This window comes from Urocitellus parryii, chromosome 7, assembly GCF_045843805.1.
Source record: "Urocitellus parryii isolate mUroPar1 chromosome 7, mUroPar1.hap1, whole genome shotgun sequence".
Classification (NCBI taxonomy): domain Eukaryota; kingdom Metazoa; phylum Chordata; class Mammalia; order Rodentia; family Sciuridae; genus Urocitellus; species Urocitellus parryii.
In genome coordinates, this window is record NC_135537.1 from 125,078,273 (window position 1) to 125,094,062 (window position 15,790).

The following is a 15,790-nucleotide window of genomic DNA, read 5'->3' on the forward strand; positions in this document are numbered from 1 at the left end:
TGCTTTCTAGAGTTTTAGTCTCAACACAAGCAGGTGAACAGGACAATCTGTCATTTTGTACTACTTCTCTGAGGACTATTTTGTTGTTGTTGTTGTTGTTTCACTTGCTTTGCATTTACCCTGCTAAACAGCAAGAGTCCTCATTATCTAAACTGGATCATTTAAGTGTAGGTGATTCAGATCCTGTTTCTTCCTCTTTCTCAACTCTAAATCTGCTTCCATTGGTAAGAGGCAGGCAAACAGGTCACATATCAATCACTATTCGCCTATTTGCCACTACGGCAAAAACCTATATCAAAACCAGTGCTCACTTGGGATGAGGTGGTTATTTTCCTATTCTCCTCAAGACCCTTATTGTCCCAGACCAAGTTTTCTCAACATTGGTCCTACTAATATAATGGGGGAGTGGGCGAATCTCGGTGGTAGGGAGCTGCCCTACATATTGTGAGAAACTTAGCAGCATCCCTGGTCTGTCATCTACAAGATGACAATGTCCCTCCCTAGCTGTGATGATCAGAAATGCTTCCAAGCACTGCCAGATGTCAACTAGGAAAGGTAGCAAGATTGCTTTCAGCTATCATTCAGTGTAATTGATGACTGAACTGCAATAAATCCAGGGAGAGGCCTGGGTTTTATTCTTACCTTTTTGAAGAAACCCCTATAAGGAGTAAGGAAGGCAGAATATTCATGATAGAACAGTTTCACCCTTTTCCATGATGTGCTAACTAAGTGAGAAGCCTTGAGTTCCACGCCCACATTCCCTTTCTATTCACACCATGAATCTTGCTAACACTTTCATGCAATCTCACCTTTCTGGTCCCTTACCGTTTGAAAGTAGTTTGCATAGTCGATTTCTTTGGCCACAAAACTGTACATGTCAGCGGAGAGTTGGTCCTGCATAAGGTAAAATATAAAATAATAAAGTAACTAATGTCTAAGTCTGTACACCACAGGGGAAAGGAGCCTTAAACAGTTTCATCTCATTTTTAAATAATATTTGATATGTTACAAACTTTTTTTTCATAGGGACTTCCATGTTTTCCCACCACGGCTCTACAGAATGAGTGAGTTTGAAAAGTACACCTATGCCAATAGGTCCCCCTAGGGTTTTTAACACATGGGCCATGTCTGCAGTTAAAGTCAAAGCTGGTGTGGGAGCATGAAGTGCAAATGACATCCATACACCTCTGCAGCTTGTGCCACCATCCTGAAGCAAACTTCCTTCTCCTGCCCCAGCTCTCTTTCACTCTCAATCCTGATTACGTGATCATCACGATAAGGAAAGAGATGAAGGAAGATGCAGCAATTTAGAGAAAGCTTAGAAAAGACAGGTGCACGGGGAAAGCATTGCTGACTCAACACCTGGCAAAACCTGGACTCATCCCACATTGCACACGAATCTCACAGCGTCCGCATCCCTTCATTATTCAGGTCTGCATGGGCTTGGATGGCAATGGCCTAATGCAGTGTTGGAATGTGGAATGCTTCATCCTTTGAGGAGAACCCTTCTAGGTTCCAGAAAAACAGGCATAACATTGTGTCATCAATGTTTATTTTGAGCAGGATGAAATCCTGTCACTCACAGTATTTCTGAGCGTGACCCTCCTCTGAACTTGTTTGTGCAACTCATATGACCTCTTAGGTGCTTGCCTGTTTGGCAGTCTTAGGTTGGCAATACTTAGAGGCAGTGGGTAACTGACAAGAGCTTACATGTTCAGGTTGAGCCAAACACAATGGTAGCCCAAGAAAACCACCTGGATGCTGAATAAACGAAAGCAGTGACAACATGCTTTTGGACAGACCCCGTGCCATGAAACCTCAAGCAATCTGTACCCAACCACAATCCTTAGCTTCTCCAATTAAGCTGATTCTCAGCAAAAACACCAGGATGTGTAGGAGCAACCTGTTTCATTTCTAGAATCCAGGACAAGCAAGCAGCTCCTGGGAACATCACTCAATAGTTCTTGTAAACTAGTCAATGGAACCAAGACACAGAACTGAAAGAGGAAATCTGTTCTCTGGGGATCTCTAAGCACCGATGAGACCAAGCTATGCATGAATGACCTGCACAGAATGAACAAAGAGAAAAAAATGAACGGACACTCATGGAGAACTTTCTAGGTGTGAAGCACAAACTTTCACCTAACCCTCTTAGGTAAGAATTAATTTTCTAATTTCAGGTCAGTAGGTTCCAAGTATTCAAGAATCTTATCTATTGACCACTGTCTAAAAATGCTTAGCCTAGTAGAAACTTCAAAACTATTTTCTAAATGAGGAAATTAAGGCTCAGAGTTGGCAAATTTCCAAAATACAATAAGCGCAAGACCACGTCAAACCTCTTCCCCCAGAGGACCCTTATTTGAAGGTCTCTGCAGACTGCCAAGTCTCTCCAAGGTTCCAGAGAGAGGATCTCATCTGGAATCCACTTCGTCTAACATCCCTGCAGAGCCTCATTCAGGAGACATACATCACCAGTCTCCCCATTGGGAGGGAGATATTTTGAGCCAGAAAAACAGGGATAAAAATGGATCAGCAGACAGAGAAAAAGAAAAGAAGCCCCCAAAGACCTGGTGCTGCATCAAATACACTTTCAATTCCTCACCATCTGGGCCTCTCCCAGGACAATCTTAAAAAAATAAAATCAGTACGTTACTATGTTTTTAAAGTCACAATGCAGATTCCAAACAGGCCACAATACAAATAAGAAACAAGAATGGAAACTACAAATCTGCTAATTTTTTTTTTATAAAGAACAAAACCCCTTTCATCAATAATGACTAGAGTTTAAAGTATTGTTAAAAATCATTATTTTCTGATTTTGCAACTAATCTACACTCAGAATTTCTAATAGGAAACAAAGACCCAAGTTCATGGGCAATCTGAGCAGGCAGCAATCAATTGCCAACGTGGACATGAAGATGCTCATTTTGTTCCATTCTATCCAGGCATATCTTTTTTCTGATTGTTTGGTTTACCCCTCAAAAAAAAAAATGGCACCAAACTGCTTTTTTACCCCTAGAAAAACACAGTTCGTAATGGTGACATATTTTACTATATGAATGTGTTTCTCTTGTTGGAAATTACAGGGTTTTTTTGGTACTAGGAATTGAACTCAGGAACTCTCAAGCGCTGAGCCACATCCAGCCTTATTTTTGTATTTTATTTAGAGACAGGGTCTCACTGAGTTGCTAAGTACCTCGCCATTGCTGAGGTTGGCTTTGAACTCGTGATCCTCCGCCTCAGCCTCCCAAGCCTCTGGCATCTGGCTGGAAATTGTGTTTTTATTTTTTTCACCATTATAAACTGTATTTTTCTGGGAGGTAAAATGATCAAAAAAGCAGTTGGGTTCCATTTTTTGTAAACCAAGCAATCAGAAAAAAGATATGCTTGGATGAAATGGAGCAAATGAGCATCTTCATGTCCATGCTGATGACTACTACCTGATCAGTTTATTTTTTTGCTATTATAACAACTGGACAGATGTCTGTTCAGAAAGATTTTACACTCATCTCCTAATTAGTCCTCTATGACAAATTCTGCAGTTAAAATTTATTCTATAATTCTTGACAGTTAATTTAAACATATTAGAAAAATAATAATGTAATTGAAATACATTAAAAAGATAATCATGGATTGGAACCTCAGAGCTGTTGTTATGCACTTCTAAATACCCATTAGAAAGGTCACTGTACTATAAAGAATAACTCAGGAGCTGGGGTTATGGATCAGTGGTGGAGTGCTCGTCTTCCAACGCATGAGGTACTGAGTTTGATCCTCAGCACCACATAAAAAAATAAAATAAAGATATCGTGTGTTCATTTAAAATTAAAAAAAAATAAACATTAAAAAAATAACTCAGAAGTATTTTGTTTTCCACAGTAACCTTTTCATTCTAAGAAATCACTATCAAATATACAGATGAAATCAAAATAAAACATGGTATTTTTGATCAAGAAGTTAGTTTCCGGGCTGGGGATGTGGCTCAAGCGGTAGCGCGATCACCTGGCATGCGTGCGGCCCGGGTTCGATCCTCAGCACCACATACCAACAAAGATGTTGTGTCTGCCGAGAACTAAAAAATAAATAATAAAAATTCTCTCTCTCTCTCCTCTCTCACTCTCTCTTTAAAAAAAAAAAAAAAAGAAGTTAAGTTTCCTTCTAGATTACGTTTTTCAACTTCTTTTATTATCCATAGTTAATTGCTCATCAATGCCAGGTGCTAATTTTCCTATGAGATTACTCATGTAATCCTTATTTATAAAGTCTGTAAGGATTCTTTTATTTATGAGACCATTGACTTATCAATATGCAAAGACTTCCCCCAATTTTCCATTTGCCTTTTAGGGAATTATCACTTTGGGAGAGTCACTGTACTTTATTCAAGTTTTATCTTATAGTGGTATCTATTAAAATTTTCTCTTTATAATTCATTCCTTTGGTAACATACTTAGGGCTTTACATATATATTATTTAGCTTTTGATTATATAAAGTTATATATATAGTAATTAACTAATTGCTGCAGACTCAATGTGGACAAGTCTGGAAAGTTAAGTAAGTCCTCCAAAGGGACCCAGGCATGAGAAGGCCCCACTTTTACCTCCAGGAGTTCTACCAGGTTCTCACAGTGAGTTTCAGAGAAAAGGAAAAAAAAAAAATTTAAAAACTAACCAGGGAAAAAAATCCACCAAGGGAAAGAAAAGTTACCTTTTTGAAATATGCCAGACCATTCTATTTTTTTCAACAAGGTCTGCCTGCAAGAGAAATTATTTTACCAAAGTTTAAACTACTGAATTGTTTTTTATTGCTGTTTTGTTTTCCAATACCTAACCACCTGAAGTGAAGGGAAAAACTCAGTTTCAGCTTCTTCTGGCCATTCTGTCCCACCTAAGAGGAAAATAAACTGCAAAGCCCTGGTGAAATTCACAATCCAGGTGCACACACTCAGCAAAAGATTGAGCCTCATCACAGGATGTAGACACATTCCCTTCTCCTATACCTTACCACCATATCACTAAAGGTCTGTTTACTACAGTTCCTTTTACATAGTACATCTTCTCTACCATTCAACAAAAAAATTATGAAGCATGCTAAAAAAGAAAAAAAAAAAAAACAAAAATCCAAAGAGAGTTAGGTCATCTGGTAAATTTCATATTACTTAAGGAAATTATACATCAACAAGATATAACAATCGTAAATATGTATGCCCCAAACAATGGAGCATCTACATACATCAAACAAATCCTTCTCAATTTCAAGAATCAAACAGACCACAACACAATTATACTGGGTGATGTTAACACACCTCTCTCACCAAACAAAAACTAAATAATAAAAACTCCTCCAAACAAAAACTAAATAATAAAACTATAGAACTAAATAATACAATCAATAATTTAGACTTTATCTAGAGAGTTAAGTATTTCATCCATCAATGGTTGAATATACTTTCTTCTCAGCAGCAAATGGATCCTTCTCTAAAACAGACCATATCTCAGGCCACAAAGCAAATACAAGAAAACAGAGATGATACCCTGCATTTTACCATATCATAATAGATGGAAATTAGAAATCAATGATAAAATAAAAAATAGAAGCTATTTTAACACCTGGAGACTGAATATTGAATGACCAATGGATAGCAAAAGAAGTAATAGATGAAATAAAAAATATACTTTGGAGGTAAATGAGAATAGCAATACAACAGATCAAAATCTCTGGGACATAAAGGCAGTTCTAAGAGGAAAGTTCATTGCATTGAGCTCATTCATGAAAAGAACAGAAAATTGCCAAATAAATAACCTAACATTACATCTCAATACCCTAGGGGGGGGAAAAAAAGAACAAATCGACACCAAAAGCAGTAGAAGTAAAAAAATACATTAAAATCAGAGCTGAAATCAATGAAATTGAAACAAAAGAAACAATTCAAAAAACTGACAAAACAAAATGTTGGTTCTTTAAAAACATAAAATTGATAAACCCTTAGAGAAAGAGAAAACTCAAATTACTAAAGTTCATGAAAAAAAAAAAGGAAACATCAACATGGACACTACCAAAATATTAAAGATAATCAGAAACTATTTTGAAAATTTATACTCCCATAAAATAGAAAATCTTGAAGACATTGAAAAATTTCTAGAGACATATGACCTACCCAAATTGAATGAGGAGGACACAGTAAATTTAAACAGATCAATTGCAAGCAATAAAATTGAAGACACCATCAAAAGACTACCAACCAAGAAAAGCCCAGGACCAGATGGATTCTCAGCCAAGTTCTACCAGACCTTCAAAGAAGAACTAACACCAATCCTCCTCCAATTGTTCCATGAAATAGAAAAGGAGGGAACACTTCTAGAGTTATTCTACGAAGCTCGTATCACCCTGATATCAAAACCGGACAAAAACACATCAAGAAAAGAAAACTTCAGACCAATATCCCTGAAAACATAGATGCAAAAATTCTTAATAAAATACTAGCAAATCACAGACAAAAACATATTAAAAAGTTAGTGCGCCATGATCAAGTGGGGCTCATCCCAAGGATGCAGGGTTGGTTCAACATACGGAAATCAATAAACATAATTCATCACATCAATAGATTTTAAAGACAAGAATCACATAATTATCTCAATAGATGCAGAAAAAGCATTTAACAAAATAGAGTATCAATTTCTGCTCAAAAAACTAGAAAAACTAGGGACAGTAGGAAAATACCTTAACATTAAAGAAGCTATATGCTAAAACCAAGGTCAACATCATTCTACATGGAAAAAAAACTGAAAGCATTCCCTCTAAAAACTGTAACACGACAGGAATGCCCTCTTTCGCCACTTCTATTTAACATAGTCCTTGGAACTCTATCCAGAGCAATTAGACAAGAGAAGAAAATTAAAGGGATATGAATAAGAAAAGTGGAGCTCAAACCATCCCTATCTGCTGAGAACATGATTCTATATTTAAAAGACCCCCCCAAAAAAAAGGCAACACCAGAAAGCTTCTAGAACTCATAAGTGAATTAAGTTAAATAGCAAGATATGCAGTTAACACCCATAAATCAATCGTGTTCATATACAACAACAATGAAACGAATTAGCTGAAAGAAAAATTAGAAAAACTATCCCATTCACAATAGCCTCAACAAATAAAAAAAAAAAACTACTTGGGAATCAATCTAACAAAAAAGGTGAAAACCCTCTACAATGAAAACGACAAAACACTAAAGACAGAAATTGAAGAAGACCTTAGAAAATGTAAAGACCACCCATGTTCTTGGATAGGCAGAATTAATATTGTGAAAATGTCCGCACTACCAAAAGTTCTATACAGATTTAATGCAATTCCTATTAAAATTCCAATGACATTCTTCATAGAAATAGGAAAAGCAAGCATGAAATAAATTTGGAAAAAATAAAGAGACCCAGAACAGCCAAAACAAACCTAAGCCCAGAAAAGTGAAGCAGGAGCCCTCATAATATCAGACCTTAAATTATACTACAAGCTATAGAAACAAAAACAGCATGATATTGGCACCAAAACAGACATGAAGACCAATGGTACACAATAGAAGGCACAGAGACAAACCCACATGAATACAGTTATCTCATACTATACAAAGACACCATAATCACACATTGGAGAAAAGACAGCTTCTTCAATAAATGATGCTAGAAAACTGGAAATCCATATATAATAAAATTAAATTAAACCCTATCTTTCACCCTGCACAAAACTCAACTCAAAGTGGATCAAGGACCTCGGAATTAGACCAGAGAACCTGAACCTACCAGAAGAAAAGACAGCCCTAACTCTCCATCATATTGCCTTAGGAACCAACATCTTTAAGAAGACCTCTAAAGCATAAGAAGTAAAATCAATAATCAATAAATAAGATGATATCAAACTAAAATGCTTCTTCACAGTAAAGGAAATAATCAAGAACGCGAAAAGACAGCCTACAGAGTGGGAGAAAATCTTTGCCACCTGCATCTCAGAGCAATAATCTCCATGATATATAAAAAACTCAAAAAACTCAACACCAAAACCAACAACAACAAAAAACAAATAATCCAATCAATAAGTGGGCAAAGGAACTGAACAGGCATTTCACAGAAGAAATAGGAATGGTTAACACATACATGGAAAAATGTTCAACATCTCTAGCAACTAGAGAAATACAAACTAAAACTACACTGAGATTCCATCTCACTTTAGTCAGAATGGCAATTATCAAGAACACCAAGTAACAATAAATGTTGGTGAGGATATGGGTAAAAGGTACACTCATACATTGCTATTTGGACTGAAAATTGGCATGACCACTATGGAAAGCAGTGTGGAGATTCCTCAGCAAATGTTAGAAAGGACCCACCATTTAACCTACTTATCCCACTCCTCGGTGTATATACCAAAAGAACTTAAAATCAGTGTACTACAGTGACATAGACACATCAATGTTTATAGCAGCTCTATTCAAAATAGCTAAGCTATGGAACCAAACTAAGTGTTCTTCAACAGATAAATGGATAAAGAAACTGTGGTGTATATATATACACAATGGACTATTACTCAGCTATAAAGAAGAATGAAATTATGGCATGTGTCAGTAAATTAATGGAAATGGAGACTATCATGCTAAGTGAAATAAGCCAGTCCCCCCCAAAACAAAGGCTGAATGTTCTCTGTCATATGTAGATGCTAACACACAATAATGGGGGCAGGGGGAAGAATAGAAGTTCATTGGATTAGACAAGGGAGAATGGAGGAAAGGGAGAGGGGTGGGAATAGGAAAGACAGTACAATGAATCAGACATAATTTTCTTATGATTATATATGAATATATGACCAGTGTAATTTCACATCATGTTCAACCACAGGAATGAGATCCTAATTATAATAAGTTATATATTCCATGTATGTATGGTATGTCAAAACACACTCTACTGGCATGTAAATCTAAAATGAATAACTAAAAAAATTAAAAAAACAGAAGTAAAATACACACACACACACACACACACACACACACACACTAAATTAACCAAAAAATTCCTTATTTCTACTGCATAAAGGGAACCTATAAAAATCATACACCATCTACTGTTTATCAATTGCCATCTTCTATATCACAAAATACCAAAAATGTTTATGAAACTGATTAAAACAGATGGCATCACATTATACAAATAAATGAGAAGTACAACAGTATACTACTCCATAAAAGAGTTAATTTTATAAATAGATAAAGGGAAGATAAGTGGGAAAAATAAAATCATTGTGATTAAGATTTACTTATCATTGATAATCAGAATTATTTTTATCACATTTATCATTAATATTCAATCAATTATGGATAATATCTGCATTCTTGCCTGAATGTTTAATGCTAAATAAACTGCTTCATTTAAAATAATGTTAGCCGGGCGAGGTGGCTTATGCCTGTGATCCCAGCAGCTTGTGAGGCTGAGGCAGGAGGATCTCGAGTTCAAAGCCAGTCTCAGCAACAGCTAAGCGCTAAGCAACTCAGTGAGACTTGTCTCTAAATAAAATACGAAATAGGGCTGGGGATGTGGCTCAGTGGTTGAGTACTCCTTAGTTCAATCCCCAGTACAAAAACAACAACAACAACAAAAAAAATAAAAAAATAAAAACAAAACCCAAAATACATTAAACATAACTTTTTTAGAAAGAAGAAAATGATATGGAAGAACAGTGCAGAAGGAACAGTTGAAGGTAAAAATAAAGACTTTTTTTCTTATTCTTAATTGGCATAACAGCTAAAATTTTGCAAGAAATAACAGTAGCAATAATGTATTCAGATTTAGGAATACTTTGTTTCTAAAAGTTACTCCCCACTAATTATGAAACAGTATTGTGATTTAAAAATGGACTGGAATTAGTTGTAAGGGAATATTGTAAATCCAGAAAAACAACAATTTTTTTTAAAAAGTGTAGAATGGATATGTTTAAAAAACATATCAAGAAAAAACAAAGTCAGACAAAATGTTCAATTAAAATCACAAAAGAAAAATTGTCGAAGACAAACAAGAGCAAACATAGGGGATATTAATCCAATTAAGTTGTCTTAATATGCCAATGAAAAGACAGATTGTCAAAGCGGGATCATAAAACAAGACTCAACTATATGTTGTCTACAAGAAACCCACTTTAATATATAGTACATATGAATTAAAAGTAAAGGACTGGATTAGTGTTACCAACACTAATCAAAATAAAGTGGGAGCTACATTAATATTTTGGATAGGGAAGACTTCAGAGGAAGGCAAATTATCAGGAATAAAGATGGGCATTACATTACAGGGAGGTCACTACTCCAGAAAGACACAATAATCCTTTATGTATATGCAGAGCACCAAAATAAGAGGCAATAACTGATAGAACTACAGAGAGAAAAAGACAAGTCCACTTCACAATGAAGACTTTAAAGTCTCTGCGAGGAACGGACCGATCCAGCAGGTAGACAAGGTAGACAATCAGTAGGAACACAGGTGACTTCAAAAGCACCATCAATGAACTTGACATCATCGACATCGACAGGCCAGGTCATCCAACAATGGCAGAATACACACTCTTAAACTCATCTGCAACGTCGATCAAGATAGACCACATTCTGGGCCGTCAAACATATCTTAACAAAGTTAAAAGAATAAAAAGCATACAAAGTCTGCTCTCAACACAATGGAATTAAAACTAGAAATCATTCAGAAGGAAGACTGGGATGTTTTCAAATAGTTCTAAATATCAACCCCATTAAAAATGGGGGTTGATTCTACCACTCCTGGTGCTGACAGTATGCTTGACACTCACCATGGCTCATGAATAGCTCAAGGAAAGAGTCAAGACCAGGAGCACTGATCATCTTAATGGAAAGGTGACAGGGAAGGAGGGTTCTGTGATGATAAAGTTTAAAATTAAGAGGCAGAGGCTGGGCATATAGCTCAGTGGTGGAGCACCTGCCTAGAGGTACAGGGATAATTCCTCTGTACTGGAGCCCTGAGTTTGAGCCTCAGTACTGGGGGAGGAAGGGTGACTCATGAAAGTCTTGAGAATGACTGGGTTTATTAGTAAGACATCATCACATTGCAATTGGACGGACAACCAACCTATGAAACAGATGCCTGTGTAGTTGAAAATGGAGGACGAAGATTCAGTTGATGTGTTCCAGTGCTGACAGGAGGTGTCTATTGAAAAGGGAATCTGATACTTTCCTTCAGAAAGCTACTCTTACAAATCAAGAATACTATTTCAATCAGATAACTGCAATTTGTTCTACCACATCCTGTTTCATATGAATTTCTCTGTTCATTCATCTTCTTCTCTATTATATAAATGTGGGTGTTGTATATGCATAGCCATATTTCATTATTTAAATTAAATGCCAACAGTGTTTTGATTTACAGCAAATGGAGATGGGATGAGGAAAAGTACTGGTCCTGTTTAAAAAAAACAAAACAAAACTACTTTCTCCATTAAAGTCATACTCAGTTCTTAAATTTATATTACAGTAAATTCTGTGGCCCCCACTATTTTAACAAAACAACATAAAAATCCTTGCATATATTTTATATTTTTAGCGACAGAACATTGACGCTTTCCACTTATCCTTACAAAACCAAGGACAACTTTGTAACTATTTTATATTCCGTTATTACAGGTAGGGCAATCTGTCATTAAATTCAGATAAATGATTGGAAAAAATACATAGATGTTTTTCCTTCCCAATCAGGTCTTGTTTAAATAAATTTATTTTTAAAAAAGGTTTTAAAAATTAAGAATTAAAAACGGGGCAAAAGATCTTAATAAACACTTCATCAAAGAATATATGAAGAAGGCAAGTAAGCACATGAAATTTCTTATGTCATTAAGAAATTGCAAATTAAATTAAAAAAAAAAGAACACTATCATGTACCTACTAGAAGGGCTGAAATCCCAAACACTGAAAATGCCAAATGTCAGAACAGACGTGGAGCAACAGGAATGCTCATTCATTGCTGGTAGGAATGCAAAGTTGTAGCACCACTTTGGAAGACAGTTGGCAGTTTATTACAAATCTAAACATATTATCACTGTGGGATTCAGCAGTGGTGCTCCTTGGTATTTACCCAATTGAACTGAAAACATGTCCACACAAAAACTTGTGCATTTGTGTGTACAGGATCTTAGTTCATAATTGCCAAAACTTGACAGCTACAAAATTGCCCTTCAATAGATGAATGGATTTAAAAAACTGGCACATCCAGAAAATGGAGCATATTATTCCGTGTGACAATGAAATGAGCTTTTAAACTGTGAAAATATTTGGAGGAAACTTAAAATGCATATTACTAAGTGAGAGAAGCCAATCGGAAGATGGTACACAAGGCCTGATTCCAACTACATGACATTCTGGAAATGACAAAATTCTCTTTAGAGTCTACGTAATTTTTCTATGAAATTTGAAGTGCTCTGAAAACAAAACATATTAAAATTATATTGCTGACAAAATTTCACAGGTACAGATAAAGGTAAAACCACTGATTTATCGGATCCACATATTTGAAAGAGACCTTGATGCAAGCCTATTTTATCTTTCTGTTTTGCTCTGATTTGTACTGTTTTTCAGAAGCTACTGCTATCTGTACATTACCTGTACATTTGACATCTTCATTTTCCCCATTATTTTTATTCCTCATTGGCTCTTTCTTTAAGATATAGAAGAAATTCCCAAGTTTTTCCTCTACACCAGTGGTTCAGCTTTCTGCAATGGCCAATCTCTTCTTGACTAAGAGCAATTTCATGCCTGCATTATGTTTCTATATTTTAAAAAATAATTCCCAGCCTCATTCAGTTCCCTTTCCATTTTCATCTAGTGGTACCTAATATCCATCTTCTCTTGAGTTTTATTTGGAGCACCAAGATGTGCTGTCTGAAATTTATTATGACCATCAGTAAATATTTTTCCATAGTGTTTGAATTCTTGGGTGCAACTGATCTTCAATATCCATAGGTTCTACATCCACAGAATCAACCAACCATGGATCAAAAATATTGTAAAAAAAATTACAGCTGAACTGAACATATAGTTTTTTTTTTCCCTCTCATCGCCATCCCATAAACAATACAGCATAACAACTATGTACACAGTCTTTGCATTAAATTAGGTTTCATAATCTGGACACTATTTAAAGTCCCCAGAAGGAGGAATACAGGTCATATAATACTACAAGGTTTTATATAAGGGATTTTAACATCCACAAATGTTGGTGTCAGCAGGATACTAGAACCAATCTGCCCAAGTTGCTGAGGGATGACTACATTTTTATTATCTTTTCTAAGACAGAAGAATCATTCATTCAGAACTTTTTTTTTTAAACACCTTAAAATAGTGAGCACCACTTTCCTGACCCTTATTCCTACACAGAATGTTCTCAGAACCTAAATCCTGTCTGATGTAAATTTTGGGACCCTATAGACTATGGGGCCTGGTGGGGAAAGGCTGATGCCTTTGGGGACACCAGCAGTCAGGATTAGTAGCTCATGATACAGAGATTCTTCTCTTCCAGGAGAACCTCTCCCAGGAGATCGAAGGAAGCTACATGGTGGCAGAGTTTCCACTAAGGTGGACTTTCCTGAAACACCACTGGGAGCTTCCTGATCCCAGGTGGTAGTGACACTGAGGAGGCCGGGCACAGCCACATCATTAACCTAAAGGGGAGGTCAGAGCACATGACAAATAAGTTGATCCCGAGTCTGAAGGCTTCACTAAACCACCATCATGACCCTCACAATGGAGGAGCAAAGGTGACTACAGGTCCTTCTCCACTTCCTCCCCTCTTAGTGAAAAATTACCAATGTCTTAGCCCTCTCAAGATGCCCTGGGGGTACTTTTATAAGTAGTCATAGGAAGAAAAGAGAAAGTGGGCACCAGTAGAGAGGCCTGGGGTTTGTCTCTTCTTGAAGATGGAAGCAAGACAGCGACTGGCTGGGTGGCTCAGAGAACCCAGGTAGGAGACCCTGCCCCTGCCATCCAACTGAGGTCCCAGTAGGTGGCGTCTTCTAAAACCCCTCCTTCACCCCAAACTTGGCTTCCTGGTGGGCTAAGATTCTCTGGGCCCCAAAGATTTGGAGAGTCCTATCTGGGTTCCTCTCTATGAGTTCCTCTCTCTAAACAAAGGGAAATCCTGGATTCCTACTCATCATTTTTAGTCCACATGTTCTAATTTTTCTAGTTTGTACAAAGGAGGAGACCCCAAAGGTTTGTCTTACCTGATAACAAAATACACCACTATGAAAAGATCAGGGAAGTCCCACTCAATGAACTCAGAAACAGAGGGAGGCAGACCAAAGTGGACACTTAATGTCGCTGGCAACTAAGGAAGCAGAAATGAGTCAGAAGAGAAGTTCAGCAAAACCCACAGTGAGTGCTCTCAAGGTATCTGGTCTATGTCACAGACTTGCCCAGGTAACTATGAGAAATAGTGACGCTGCCTTACTCCAGACTGCATCTGCTATGAAGCCATGAAAACAGAATTAGGCACCATTGTCCCAGGAACACACCCAGAGATTAATTAACAGGACACAGAGTTCACTAATGAATCTGAGGAACTGGAGAGTAGAGAACTTCACTTCTGGGAAAGGTGTTTGTTAAATAAATACCCCTGGCATAACTGACTATCCATCTGAAAGAAAAAAGGAAAACAAACAAACAAAAAAAACACCTATATTTTAAGCTATGCATAAAAATAAATGCGTGGAGCCTTAAAATGTATAAAATGCATTAAAAAGTTAAAATGACAGTATGAATGTGGTTTATTCTTCAGGTGGAAGATACATAAAGGGAGAGGTAGAAACTTTTCCCAAAAGAAATAAACTTATGTGATTAAGTTTTTAATGGCAGATGCCAAAAGTAAACAAAGTAAAAAGGCAAATGGCACATGGGGAAATAAAAATATGCAGCACACACACAAAAAAAGTTTTAATGACCCTAGTATACAGATAATTAAAAAAAAAAAGTTATTAGCCCAACTGCTAATAAATATAGGCAATTTCCCAAACTGAGAATGTCAATAAATACATGTAAACTGTTCAATAAACACATAAGATACACCCATCATTTGCATATTTCATGGCTCCTACCTGGACCATTATGTATCTTCTACCTAAAGGGTAAATCATGTTCATAACTTCCATTTTAATTTTTAATGCATATTATGATAACATAGACATAGCTCCCCACACACATACACACACCACCAGACTGGCCAAAATTGTACATTACTGGTTTCAATGAGGGGAAGTGTGTAATTTTTAAAAAAATTGATGGTAAAAATGTGAATTATAATTTCCTTTTCAGAGAAGTAGAATGTCAATCTCCACTAAAATTGAAAATAAAAATGTGCATAGACTTTGAAGTAAAAATATTATTTAGTGGAATATATGTACTCTATAGAAAAAAAAATTTACCAGGATATAATGATATATACATAGGGATATTTACCATATCATTTTGATGAAGGATAAAAACAAAACAAAACAGGGCTGTGGTTGTGGCTCAGTGGTAGAATGCTTGCCTAGCATGTATGAGGCACTGGGTTCGATTCTCAGCACCACATAAAAATAAACAAAATAAACGTATTGTGTCCATTTACATATATATATTTATATATACATATTTTTTTAAAGAGTCCATGCTTGCATTATTATGTCAAAATAAACCCCAATATTAAAAAAAAAAAACAGAAACAACACCAGTTTGAATTTCCCTCAATATGAAAATACTGAAATAAGTCA

The 15,790-nt window shown here is 36.2% G+C and overlaps 1 protein-coding gene across 6 annotated transcripts in view; it reads right to left on the reverse strand.

Moving 5' to 3' along the window:
- Positions 1-15,790, reverse strand: part of Arhgap44 (Rho GTPase activating protein 44) — a 176,844-nt gene that overhangs the window by 38,728 nt on the left and 122,326 nt on the right. For all 6 annotated transcript variants that reach the window (XM_026390615.2, XM_026390612.2, XM_026390614.2 and 3 more), the window contains exon 8: positions 826-894. In XM_026390615.2, the coding sequence (XP_026246400.1) occupies positions 826-894 (69 nt within the window). The remainder of the gene's footprint in view (positions 1-825; positions 895-15,790) is intronic.